This window comes from Alligator sinensis, unplaced genomic scaffold (assembly GCF_000455745.1).
Source record: "Alligator sinensis unplaced genomic scaffold, ASM45574v1 scaffold1133_1, whole genome shotgun sequence".
Lineage (NCBI taxonomy): Eukaryota > Metazoa > Chordata > Crocodylia > Alligatoridae > Alligator > Alligator sinensis.
In genome coordinates, this window is record NW_005842285.1 from 1,151,539 (window position 1) to 1,164,961 (window position 13,423).

Below are 13,423 nucleotides of genomic sequence, written 5' to 3' on the forward strand. Positions count from 1 at the left end.
CCTCCACAAACAGCTTTGGCAAATATTTAACTCTTGAACAACCAGAGCCAGAGGATTTCCTGATTCAACGTGTCAAAGTGCACTGGCGCTAACAGAAAGAGCCCCGGGATGGGTCAACCCTATAGAATTAAGTCTCTTTGCACAAAGATCTCACTGGAAAGGACCACTCAGCATTATAGGACAGGTTACTTAGAATACTACTTCCACCTCCCCTCCCCCTGCTTAATGAATGGGGAGAGGGTTGTTTTTACTATTGGGATGGAGGAAAACCCAGCTCGGAAGCAATATCCCCAGGCGTCCCTTGAGCAGCGAGTTTGAAGCCCGCCGCACACTGATGTGCAGCATCTGGATTACGGGAAGACGAAAACCTCCTTTAAGCCGTACCCCTGCAGGATGCAACCGGAGCATCCGCCCGTTGCAGAACGAAGCTGATCAAGACCCAATTCAGCGTCGTGGGTTCTGAAGTACGTTCATGCAAGAACAGAAATTGCCAGCTGGAGCAGGCAGGGCTAATTGAACACCATTTAAAAGCTAAGCTACTTGATTCAAATGTGCTGCCCAAATGCAACAGGATGGCGTCATGCATGGACCATCTTACCTCCGTGAGAATGGTGGTTTCATAAGAAGGCTGATATTTCTCCTTCTCCTGTGCTGTCTTCTTCTCCATTTTCTCTCTGTCGGTCTTCTGTTTCCTGTCAGCCCCTTTAGGCTATAATCACAGAGCACAAGCATTTCCTTATGCCAAGTACTACAGGGCTGGTAACAGAGGGCCACAGGTTTTGTTTCATCTGCGTACAAAAGTCTTGTTGACATCTATGGGCTTTCTACACATGGAAGGAGAGCAGGACAAGGCCTGTATTTTTCAAGCAGCCATTTAAAACAAGACTCTCTCGTGCCTAACACATGCTTTGATCATTCCTGTAGCCCTTCCGACACATGCCGAGGGTAAAAAGTCGCCCCTGTGATTGGATACTGGCCGTTTTAAAGCGCGAATCTCAGTTAGGAGGGTCAGTAAACATTGGCGCAAATTCTCTGGGAAACCTCAAAAAGTACAACAGCCAACACTGAATTCCCTCCATCAAGGAGGGGACGTAGATTCGGTTTGGACCCCTGCTTTAACGAGTCCCTCCCTGGAAGGGTAACAGCTCATTCTAGGTTTGCGGCTCTGCTATGCAAGGAGGCGAGATCCTGGCTCTGTTCATTTTCCACTCCACTGCATAGGAAAGCAGGGGGCCACTGACTAAAGCATCAGTTTGGTGAAACCAGTTTGGGCAGCAGTCGTGCTCCTAACCTCAGGGGGAAGCAAGACCACTCGGGAGGACTGCCCTCCCATTCTTGACTGCCTGGCTGCAAATGATAAGCATCCAGTTTTTAAGATGAAACTGGATGCTTATCTTGCTGGGATCCTATGACCCCAGCTGACTTCCTGCCCTTTGGGCGGGGGGCTGGACTCGATGATCTTCCGAGGTCCCTTCCAGCCCTGATGTCTATGAAATCTATGAAATCTATGAAATCAAGAGAACTCTACTGAACCCACGGGAATCGCTCTGGATTTATACAAGAACAAGTTCGTAGGTGCCTGGATGCTTCATAATATTTTATACGCGCACACGGTAGTGCCTTCCGAAGCATAGCAGAATTAGCAATAAAGAGAGTGTTAATTCTAAGCCATATCATTATATACGTCTTGTCTTATATCCTATATACACCTCTAAACATTAAAATAGAATGGTTTATATTTATATAATCTATAATTTAATATATATTATATATTTGTGTATGTGTGTCTGTGTATATACACACGCGCGCACACACATATACATGCACACATGGGCACACACACGAGCACACACATACACACGCGCACACTCGGGCACACGCACGCATGCGCACACACACGGGCACACACATACATGCACACGCACATACATACATGCACACACGGGCACACACATATACACGCACGCACGCGAACACAAACACACACATATACACGCACACACACACACATGCACACATATACACACACGCGCGCACACACACATAATCTACATTAAATTATAGATGATATTATATAGAGGTCTATATAGGATATAAGCCATATATAATTATATGGCTTAGAATAAACACTATCTTTATTGCTAATTCTGCTATGCTGCAAAAGACAATACCTCTCGGGAGTTAAGCCGCCTTCGATATAACAATTTCATTCTGCATATGGGCGCCTTCTCATGGAGTTGTCATTCCCAGCACCACAGCCATAAGCTGTTTAAAACTTCCGAAACAGCACCCAACCGCAGTCATCTCTCTCACATTGCATGGGTTATGGAAGGATCCATCTCCAAGGTCATGAGTCTAATCAGGGTCACGCAGCTAGATGCACAGCATGGTTTGTACTGCTATAGTACCAGGACGTTTGGCCCCTTCACTCCCAGGAAAAAGTTCCCTTGGAAGAGCTGGAGAGTCACCACTTTAATGGCTTTCTTCCTGGCTCTATTCTTGTAATGTAAGCAACACTAGCACAAACATTTTGAAAACCTCAAGTCCTGCAAGACCAACATCCCCCCGTCTTACCCCCGAGACAACTTAGGCAAGCCAGAACTAGCCCGTACCTTGAACACTTTGATCTGACAGCTTGCCGAATGCAAGTGCTCTGTATATTCGTCGTTCTCGTTCTGCTTAAAGGTGTCAATTTGTACCCGGAAGGGCACTCCTTTCTCCCCGCCATGTTTCCGTGGCGTGAACTCTGTGCTGATACAATGTACCTGGAAAAACCGAGATTGTGTTTGTAATAGATTGGGTGGGTGAAGGAAAGCCAGCACCACCCTGAAGTTCGGGGATCAAAGGCAGTGGTTCTCCACTGCACTTCTAGATTTGAGGTGCGCCCCTCAGAAAATGCCAACTCTTAGGTTTTTACTCATTTTTTTTTACTACAGAAAAACACTACAGCCATGAATGCCACGTGCCCCCAGAAGCTGGGGGGGCATGGCGACTGCCTGGAGGCAGTGGTGGTGGTGGTGGGAGCGTGGCAGCGGAGAGCTCCTGCAGGCGGTGGTGGTGGCAGCGGTGGGAGCGTGGCAGCGGGGAGCTCCCGCAGGCGGCCACAGCAGTGTCAGCAGCAGGGGGGTGCGGGGATTATGGATTAACATTATGGATTCCTATTTGAAATCTCTGGATTTATCTTGTGAATCATGTTTGCACATTCAACAGCGCTAACGCTGCATGCCATGTTGGGCACCCTTGAAAAGCTATCAAGGCATCCTCGCGTGCCATGGCACCCTGGCTGAGAATCACTGGCCTAGGGGGACAGGGTTTCAAGTGGATGGGACAATCGCACGCGTATTCATCAAAGCAATCGGAGTATTTCTCTCACATGCACTTTGGCTCCTGTTTCAGTCTCTACTTCTATCAAGCGTCCCATGCTACAGACTATCAGCACCACCATTTACTCCTTACCTGGATGAATGCCGACGCCCTCTTTGATGGATCCCACAGAAATTCAACAGTGTTCAGCTGGGTTGGGCTGGCTCTGGGATCCAAGATGCCAACTGACAGGGGGATATCTGTAGGAGAAAACCCCTAAAATGTTGTAAAAATATCAAATTGAAGCAGAGAAGCGGAGTTTCAGACACGCAACGAGACCCATGTAAACAGCCAAGCCAACCAGTGATATCTCATTTTAAACCAATGCAGTCGGGGGTGGTGTTCAACCCCAGACGTACCATTTTTTAAGCAATAATGAAAACTATGGCTTCTAAACATGGTACAGGAAACACAATGAAATAGTCTCACCTATGTCAAGGATGCGGTCCCCCGGACGACTCCATCGCCATCCTTCCAGCTGCTGGTGCTCCGTGTACTGCAGGCGCCGGTCGTGGAAAACCACACGAATGATGCTCTGTTAAGAAAGGAGGGCAGGAGGAATTAAGTAATCCAGAGGCTCTGGTCGAGAGGAGATTTTGGTTTCCCCACTGGGAAGTCTGTCCTGTTCTTCCTACTCGTGTCTGTTCTGGAGGAGAGCAGTGTCCCATGAAAGTCACCCAGCACCACACCTGTCCGATTTCCAACAGGACCGCTGAGAATTGCTTCCACAAGGCAATGCTCTCTTTGCACTTTCCAATTGACAAGGTCTCTGCAATTTGCCCTAATTCCGGCAACAGATGGTCCGTCATTGATCCCCAGTGCCGCTACTCAAGTACAGACTGGGAAAGCCTCTGTTTACAATCAGCAGCACTTTACCCCAGCATCACTTGAGGCGTGCACCAGCACGGCTACGTCAATGGTCGGCAACAAACCAATTGCTGGAATCAGGACAAGTGCCCAGTGCGGACAAAGCCAAGAGTAGCGGTAACACCTAGCACTAAATGTCTTCCTTTGCATAGTCAAAGTGATACGCTAACATGAGCCAAGTACCCCTCACCTCCCAGTTTCCAAAGGAAGTCCATTTCCTTGCTTTGACCATCTATTCAGGATGGAAGCAAGAGATGCATTTTTTCATATGATCTAGAGAAAGGCCCAAATTGGACCCTAAACCCAAGCACCACAATCTGAAAGAAGCCAGAAGTGCAAAATCTGAATCCAGATCCATATTTTGCAAGTTCTTCCTGTTTTTTATTCTGCTCTTTATAGGACACCTAAATCTGCCTAAACTAGGGAGATGTTCTAAATCCAGATCTGGGTCCAAATTTTGCAAGCGTGCCCCCTCTCTTCCCCTCAGAAGAAAACCTGGATCACTCCAAACAAGAGTTTGGGTGAGGAAGGTTTGATATCATTACAAGACCTGGATCCAAGATTTTGAGTGGCCCCGTTTTGTTCCCCCCAAGTGAAATCCCCAGGACCAGAACCAACTTCTGTACTTTGTGGGCTGGGCCCACGCCAACGTGAACTGGAACTGTGCAAAGTCACATGAAAAATGGGGTTCCTCCTTCTGAGGGCACATCTCGGCACAGGTCTATTGATCGTGGGGCCAATTTATAGCTTTGCATGGGTTAGACAGGAGACATTGTGACTCTCAATGGTACTGACCCCCTTTAGCCTTGAATTTTGGGATTCGTTTGAACCCAAAGCTCAGTGAAACTCTAAGGACATGACCAGGACCAAATGAAAAGCTTACAGGAAACCCCACAAAGCCAAACTGCAGAGTCCCACACATCTCTACGGTTCAGGAGTCAGGCCTTCAGTCCCATTTTCATTAAACACAATGGCAAGATATCTCCCATTGTCTTCAATGTAAGCAAGGCCTTGCCTTTTATTGGTATCTGTATGTAGTAGCAGGAAGAAAAGAAATCTATATTTCTCCTTACCTTTACATATTTTGTGTTTAAATCTTGAAACTCTCCCACTTTCCTATTCTCAAGTAGACGGATTTCATAAGACTGACCTAGAGTTTAAGGAAACATTTCCAAGGTGTTTAACATGTTGTAGCAATGAGAGAGAGTCATGCTGGCATTTATGTTGCTAATAAAGTATTAGACTGATCAGGGAAAGCTCATTCTTGGCAACGTAAGCTTGTTTGTCCCACTAATGAGTAGGCCTTAAAGCCAGGCAGATGTGAGGGGAGGGTAGTCTCATGGTTAGGGCACTTGGGCTGGCGATGAATAGATCTGGGTTCATCTTCCAGCTCTTCCACAGACTTCCTGATGACTTTGGGAAAGGCACTTCATCTTCCCGTGCCTTCGTTCACTTATGTAACATGGGAGCAAATAGCACTTCCTTGGTCTCGTCTATTTAGTCTAATCGTTCGCATTGGGGACTGTCCCTCCTGAACAGCTAACACAACGGGGCCTCTTCGTTCTACTACGGTGTGAGCGGGGATAGTTTGGGTCTGATCTTGCACCCCATCCACTTCAACAGGAGTCACGAGGACTTGAATGTGGCCTTCTGACATACAGCTCTTGGTTCTGACATTCATCCTGCAGGACCAGCAATGGACCCTGCAACTTATACAGCAATGCCTTGCTATCCCCAGGAGGGATGCAGCCAAAGCAATTGTTTCCGCATGCATTAAAGAACTGCCAGTACATCCACAGTGGCAGCATATAGGACTGAGAGCAAGATACAGAAATTACAGTGAACCTAAGATACCAGAACCTGGACCTGCAATGAACCTTTTGCATGCAACCCATCTGCACCGAACCAGTGCCTGGAACAAAGGCAGGGCAGTGTCAATACAGTAAAAGGAGGAAGTAGATACCCAATATAGCCAGTTTTTCCAGTTTGTCTTGCCATCCCCTTTTGCTGAAGAATGCAGCTGAAAGTGGAACAAGGCAGGCCCTCAAATGGCGATCGCTGCTGATTTTCCAGCTTAACCTGTGTTATCCTCCAAAGGAAAAAAAAAAAAAACAAACCCCTACGAACAGATGCATCTCCCTCAAAGCAGCTGTCACTCATCGGCGAGAAAAAATGCTACATGTCTGGATTTGAATCCGGGAAAAGCAGACGTGAGATAACAGGTACAGTATTTGAACAGAGAGCCTTGAGACTCGTGGCTGTTCCAGCTGGCATTGTGCAAAGGGGCAACATCAAAACATCACAGGAGCTCGGGGTAATGAAGCTTGTTCTACCGGCCAAATAGAAAGGCCGGCCATGTTCTAGCCCCAGCGTTTGCACCAGACACCTAAGGCTGACAGTGAAGACCCATAAGCAGGATACAACCCTGGCATCCAGCAAGTGTCTAGAAGTGGGGAAAAAAGGTACCAAATAAGTGGCATATAGTGTTCCCAAATCGTACCGTATTTACTTAAATCCAACACATGGCTTCTTCCCTCCCAACCAGCACTAGGGTGCACCTTCGTGGGGCAGGTGGCACCTGTGCTCCACCTTTGGCCCCAGACCCAAGCTGGAGCTGAGCTGCCACTTGCTCTGGGCTGCAATGGCTTATTTAGCAGGGAAGGGGGAGAAAGCTTGCAGCCTCCCCCACTACCTCCTCCTCCTCTCCCCTACACGTCCCCCCACCCTGCCTTCTGCTTTGGCTCGGGTACTTCCAGCACCAACCCTGCCCAGCCAGGAGTTTCCACTGCTTTTCCTGGCTGGGCAGGGCAGGGCCATACTGCTGCTGACATCGCTCAATGGGAGTAAAGTTGCGGCAGAAAATAAGTGGGGGAGGAAGGCAGGCAGAGGCAGGGAGGAAGGGGGCCAGCTGCAGGAGGGAGCAGGGAGTGGGGGAGACAGCTGCCCACTGCCCATTGCCCTGGAGGAGCAGAGCTGCTCCAGAAGAAAAAAGGGGGAAGGGACTGGCACAGGCCTGGGGTGCAAGGGGTGGGGTGAGGACAGGCACAGGATATGGAGGGACAGGCCTGGAAAGGGGCAAGAGCAAGGGGCAGGGATCTAGACCCTCATCCTCCCCGCCATTGCTTTCCCCACCGCATCAGTGGGGTTGCGGGGAAGGGACATTTAAGACACCCTACCACTAATTAGATTCTATACATGAAAAGCTATAACACATGTATAAATTTTCCATGTACAGAAGCTAATTAGAGGAAGGTTGCCTTAAAATTGAAGTGGGCTTGGATGTGGGTAAATATGGTATGTGCACCTTTTGGAAGATGTGGGCCAAAAGCACCTGGTTTACTTTCAATAGAAACTCGTTCTCGCCACAAGGGCACAGGATGCAGGCTATGGGGCGCCTGGCTTTTGTACTAAGGAAGATTAGCGTGTTCAGCGAGTTTAAGAGTTCCCTGAAAAACAGTGGAGAGCTAGATACCTTTTATAGGAGTCCGGGCAGAAGTGCCAAACACACGCTTGACTTTAAGTAACAGAAACTCCACTGACTTCCAAGTTAAGCGTGCGTTTAACTGGTTTGTGGGATTCGGACCTTTCCTGTCCTCCTTGTTCGACACACCTCAAATTCTCTCCAGACAAAAACACCTCCCTCCTCCACGCCCAGGTTCATTTCCAGACACATTTAAGTAATCTACCAGAAGACGAGGGGGAGAGATGGCAAATGGGAAGGAAAGTATGCAAAGGCCATCTTCCTATTAATACGCACGCTATGGGAGATCACAAGAAGTCCAGCACGAACCGCCCAGCAAGTGCCAATGCCAAACCTGCAAGGGCACTTTCTACTGTAATTCACACCGTCATTGAAACCATCGTGCAAGACCAAGCAGGAAATGCACTTCACCCAAACACCTGGAAGCAGCCAATTTGGGGTGTTTCTACTCCCATTTGCAGACTGAAACACTGAAATAGAAAGGTGAAGGGATTTAACCAAATCCATGCATAGGGAGTCAGTGGCAGAGTCAGGTTGAGCACCCAGGACTTTCCAGAGCAGAGTCATTAAAAATGAGGGTTGAAGGGACCTCAGGAGGGCACATCTTTTCCAACCCCCTGCTCAAAGCAGCACCATCCCCAACTATATCATCCCAGCCAAGACTTTGTCAAGCAGGGTCTTAAAAACCTCCAAGGATTGAAACTCCACCACCTCTCTGGGTGACCTGTTTCAGTGCCTCCCCACCCTCCTAGTGAGAAAAGTTCTTCCTAATATCTAACCCAAACTTCCCTTGCTGCAACTTGAGACCATTGCTCCTTGTTCTGTTATCAAATGCTCAGAGTCAAATGCTCAGTGCCCCATAAAAACACTTGACACTTACTTAAGTGAGCCGTAGAGGCTCTCATCAGCCTCTACTGTGTTGGCCTTGTTTGAACTAACCTAACTCGCCCATTATCAGCTTCCATAAGAAAAAAACTTAATAGGGCCCTGTTCCCTCCAAGCCATCTGTATATACCAGAACTTTGTACCACAAGCTTTATCGCCTATAGTCCCAGCCTGGTTACCAAACACCGGCCTGAACTTGAAGATCCCCTAAAATCGAAACGATTCTGTACAGATCCAGACTAAAACAAGGAGAAAACAGACAGACATTCTCCCCATGTACAAATCCTTTCCCCACAAAGGCCTGCCATGTTAATATTAGTTGAAACCCAAGGGAAAATGCTTTGTGCAAAAACAAAGGGGTTATCAGACTTGAATATCCAAAACCCATCATTCAAAAAGACTTTCCCACAGTAGCTGGTTGGGTTTCAGGCTCTAGATGCTCTACACAATTCCTCCGCAGAGTACTTGTCAGATAAGAACGCGGCCCGTTGAGTTTCACAAATGTTTCTATGGCACGTGCCATACTTCACATGCTTCCTAAATGTCCTTATGGAACAATTCCCTGCCGCCCCACCCTCGTCGGAAAGCAGGTCTTACATAATCTTGACTACAGGCAAGGTTAGCATTCCTCCACACTCGCCACAATTGGCCTTGATGCTGCGACAGGGCGACTCACTCAGATGTGCCGTCAAATCCTCTCCCTCCGATTCTCTGCAAAAACTTTCCCTTTGTGTTGCAATTAAGGAAGATCTGCATTAGACTTAGTAATTAGGGGTTCAAGTCTCTTCTCAGTTATGCAAATCTTTTATGTAAATAATAGGCAAAGTATGACAGCAGTAGCGGCCTTAGGGGAGGGCAAACCAGGCGACCCCATAAGAGACAAGAGCCCCTGTGTAAGATTTGAAAATCATAACCTGGGGGAGTCTCGGATTTTATTAGGGCATTGTGATGAGCAGCCCAATTTTATTCGCAGACACCCACCAAGTGTCAAAGTGTAATTTGAACCCTGGATTCATTAGTCCGTGGTCGATGCTACCCTATTATTCCCTGCTATGGATAGAAAAGATCAGACGGGGCTCAGGCACTTTTTACTACTCTTGTTCAGGCCAGCTCTAAGGAAGGTTAGAGGATGCCTGGGGAAATGGGGATGCCCGCTGCAGTTCCCACTACTCCTACCAATGATACCGCTGCACCAGTGAGGGTATTACAATTGCCCATTGATTATTGTGGATGTGGCAAGAGTTATTGTTGTGGAAATACTGGATCACAAGTATTGTTTTATAGACTAGGAATGAAACCTGGCCCTGACTAAAACCAATGCCTACGTCACCGGTGACTTCAGTGAGAGCCAGGACTTCACCCAAAATCCGAGGTAATCCCAGAGCCATATGAAGTCACTCAAGAATCAAATGGGCGCAGATTTACAGCTTTCTGTGCATGCTACACCAATCCCTCTGCTACAGATATGAAAGAAAAAAAAAAAAAAACCTCAGTTAAGAAACATGGGGGAACAAAATACTGAACTCCAATTCCTAGAACAGACAGAGATCCAGGCTAGTCCTGCCACTGAACCCATCCTACGGTGAGCTGACTTTTGCATGTGAGCACCTCCAGAAGCATAGGAAAGAGTTTTCCCTTAACTGAAGCTATTCATCCATGATCCCTAGGGTTACAGACAGGCCCAGAACCAGGTAAATACCCCAGAGAAGTGCATGCAAGGCCTGACTACCTAGACCAATGACTGCAAGACCTGCAATGACTGCAAGACCTGACTACCTAGCTGGGATCATCTAGACCCAGCACTCTTCCCTGCCTATGCAGGGGGTCGGACTCGATGATCTATTGAGGTCCCTTCCGACCCTAACATCTATGAATCTATGAATCAAGGCCCCCTGCTAAAATACCTCGGCCGCGTGTTCTCATTGTGGATGAGAACAGATGGACCATTAGGTCCCCCATTTACATTTATGAGGAAAGACTAAAATAAATAAGGTTATTTAGTCCAGAGAAGAGAAGACTGAGGGGGGATTTGATGACAGTCTTCAAATACCTGAAGGACAGTTACAGAGTGGATGGAGATGGCCTTTTCTCTGTGGGCGGAGGAGACCGGACTAGAAGCAATGGCCTCCAGCTGCACCAGAGGAAATTTAGTTGGAAAGTTCCTCCTCATCTCCAACCTATGAGGGAGGTCAAGCATTGGACCAGCTACCTAGAGAGATGGTGGACTCTCCGTCCTTGGAAGTTTTTAAGAGCAGGTTGGACAAACACTTGGCTGGGATGGTTTAGTCGGGGATGATCCTGCCTTGAGCAGACTAGATGATTTTGTGAGGTCTCTTCCAGCCCTGCTTTCCTATGATCCTACAAGTGGTCAACTTCAGCCAGGCTTTGCCTTGACCTGCAGAGCTCCCAAGAGGAAGAACACCAAGGGCCACATAGGACCCTTGAGGAAGTAGAAACACTGCAGTTACCCCAGGCTTGCCCTACAGTCCCCATCTTCATCAGATTATCCAATCTTTCTCAGAGCAGATCTAAACCCCAGTGTGAAGGAAAAGTGCTTGCTGAATCTTCTCCGCACCCATGCTCAAGGCATTTGTATTGCTGGTGGGACTGCACCAGTGTTGACAGCAATGAGCCCAAATGTTCCCATATTAGAAGGCTTTCCAAGCGCACACAAGAACATCTGTTTGGCAGGGTGTTAAAAAGGGTGAAGAGTAGGTTTTCCACAGTCTTGGACAGCTGGTAGAGAGCTTACTGGTCTTATCTGAACAATTTATGCGTGCTGACAGAACTGTGTTGCAATACTGGGCATCTATTGGAGCACGATGCCCTTTATAAAACACTATTGAATGAATTAAGGACATATTTTTGCAAACAAGCTTCTCATATTTATGCCCGAAATGAAAGAGATGGTTCCATCTCTAAATCTCATCCAAGGCTTCTCTTATGGAGACCCCCCTCTAATCCCTGCTGCCTTCATAGAGCAACGCTATCCAGGTGACAAGGTATTCCTAAAGAGACAATTTGGCTCTCCAGTTCACTAAAGGTTTCACTGGGAAGAGGTTATGTTGTCACTTATCATTTGAAGAGGGCAGTCCCAGAATAGCAGGTACTCACGTAAGTCCAGGAGTGAGCAAGGAGTTCATGCCATGTTGCTCAAGAAACAAGACTAGGCCAGGACAAAGTGAAGTGCCTGGATTCACAATGTTCCTAACTTGTACTTTATGAAACAATTCCACCCATCTCCGAGACAGAGAGAGATGTACAGGCTGCTCACCAAGTAACTTCTGTCATCTTTGGCAATTAATGCAGGAAATAACAGTTGCTACGTTTGGGACAAAAGAACTGAAAGCCAGACATTTGCTACAAAGTCACTTCTATTACATTTCCACCACTGGGATTGGGTCACATCTGCTGGACAAATTTCTAGATTTAAAAAGAGCTGCTGTTCTTACAGTATTCAAGGTTATCTAAGGTTCAAATACTCAACTATTTATTGAATTAGAAATCATGCTTTAGTTATCAGTTTGGCTTTGCTACTTGCATAATCTTTTCTTTTTTATAAAATCTAAAACATTAATATGTAAAGCTGATTTCTGGTTAGGACTTTGGTGTCCCAGAGAGTAGCATCCAGCCATATAAGAAAGCCAGCTCAGCTAGCTAGACTCCCAATTCAAACGCCAGTTTACACTGGACAAAATGAGCACCGAGTCAATGGAAGCCAGACCAAAAAAAAGCCCCAAAACCCACACATACACACACACAAATACATAGCATACTGTCTTCTTTAATGCAGATCCAAACACCACGGAGGGACCCAGATAGAAGCAGACTGGATGATTAAGCAGTGCCACGTGCCAATACAAATCCATTTAGCAGAAGAAGGATATCCAAAGATGTGGCACTGATAACGGCAAAAAAACGTGGCCAGCTGAAGGCGACTGAGGGGGAGATGAGCAGACGTGGAAGGAAGAGAAAGGCCATTTTCCTCCAAAATCCAAGAATGCATAAGGAAGAGCAGCATATGTCACCATTCAAAAAAAAAAAAAAAGAATCAGATCATTGTTTTTGATCAGATCAGCAAAGAAGAATTCACAAGCTAAGGAAGAGCTAGAGGAAGTGATAAGAATCGGGCCAGTCATGCATACTTCATCCATCTGTTCTGGTTGACAAGCACAAGGTACAAGCCTGGTCCCTGCACACAGCTTGAGAAACATCCTGCAGAATGACTTGCAGAGGCTAAGAAGGAGACAGAATTGTGCGGGCCGGGAGCGGTCCGAGGCCCTCGGGGGCCTGTGTGCGGCGGGCTGTGGCCAGCAGCCCAGACACGCCGGGTCGGGGAATGCAGGCCGGCGGGCTAGAATTAGGCACGGACGCTTAGCGGTTGATTAAAGATTATTTTACTTACACCGAAGGTGGTCGCGGTGCAGGCAGGAAAACTTGCTTGAGTTGCAGTAACAAAACAAAACAAAACTCGAACCTGCAGGGCACGAGAGTACGTTGCAGGGGGTTTTCGGCGACGGGAAGATGCAAAACACGAGAGCACGTTGCAATGGGTTTTTGGCGACGGGAAGATAAACCTGCAGGACTCGAACCCGGGCAGAGCTCTGGATACACTCACACGAAGTTTGCTAGGCTCCGTGGAACTTGCGCGCAGGGAAGGGGTTCGTCGAGGGATCGTTCGGCGACGGGGAGAGGCCAGAGGTTGATCAGACCCCTGTAGCCTGCACTGGGTTCATAGATTTCATAGATTTCATAGACATCAGGGCTGGAAGGGACCTCGGAAGATCATCGAGTCCAGCCCCCCGCCCAAAGGGCAGGAAGTCAGCT

The 13,423-nt window shown here is 47.6% G+C and overlaps 1 protein-coding gene across 4 annotated transcripts in view; it reads right to left on the reverse strand.

Moving 5' to 3' along the window:
- TFCP2L1 (transcription factor CP2 like 1) overlaps window positions 1-13,423 on the reverse strand; it is a 53,093-nt gene that overhangs the window by 18,059 nt on the left and 21,611 nt on the right. For all 4 annotated transcript variants that reach the window (XM_025209350.1, XM_025209348.1, XM_025209349.1 and 1 more), the window contains 5 exons: window positions 5,304-5,380; window positions 3,793-3,898; window positions 3,457-3,563; window positions 2,613-2,765; window positions 599-709 (listed from right to left, as the gene is read on the reverse strand). In XM_025209350.1, the coding sequence (XP_025065135.1) occupies window positions 599-709; window positions 2,613-2,765; window positions 3,457-3,563; window positions 3,793-3,898; window positions 5,304-5,380 (554 nt within the window). The remainder of the gene's footprint in view (window positions 1-598; window positions 710-2,612; window positions 2,766-3,456; window positions 3,564-3,792; window positions 3,899-5,303; window positions 5,381-13,423) is intronic.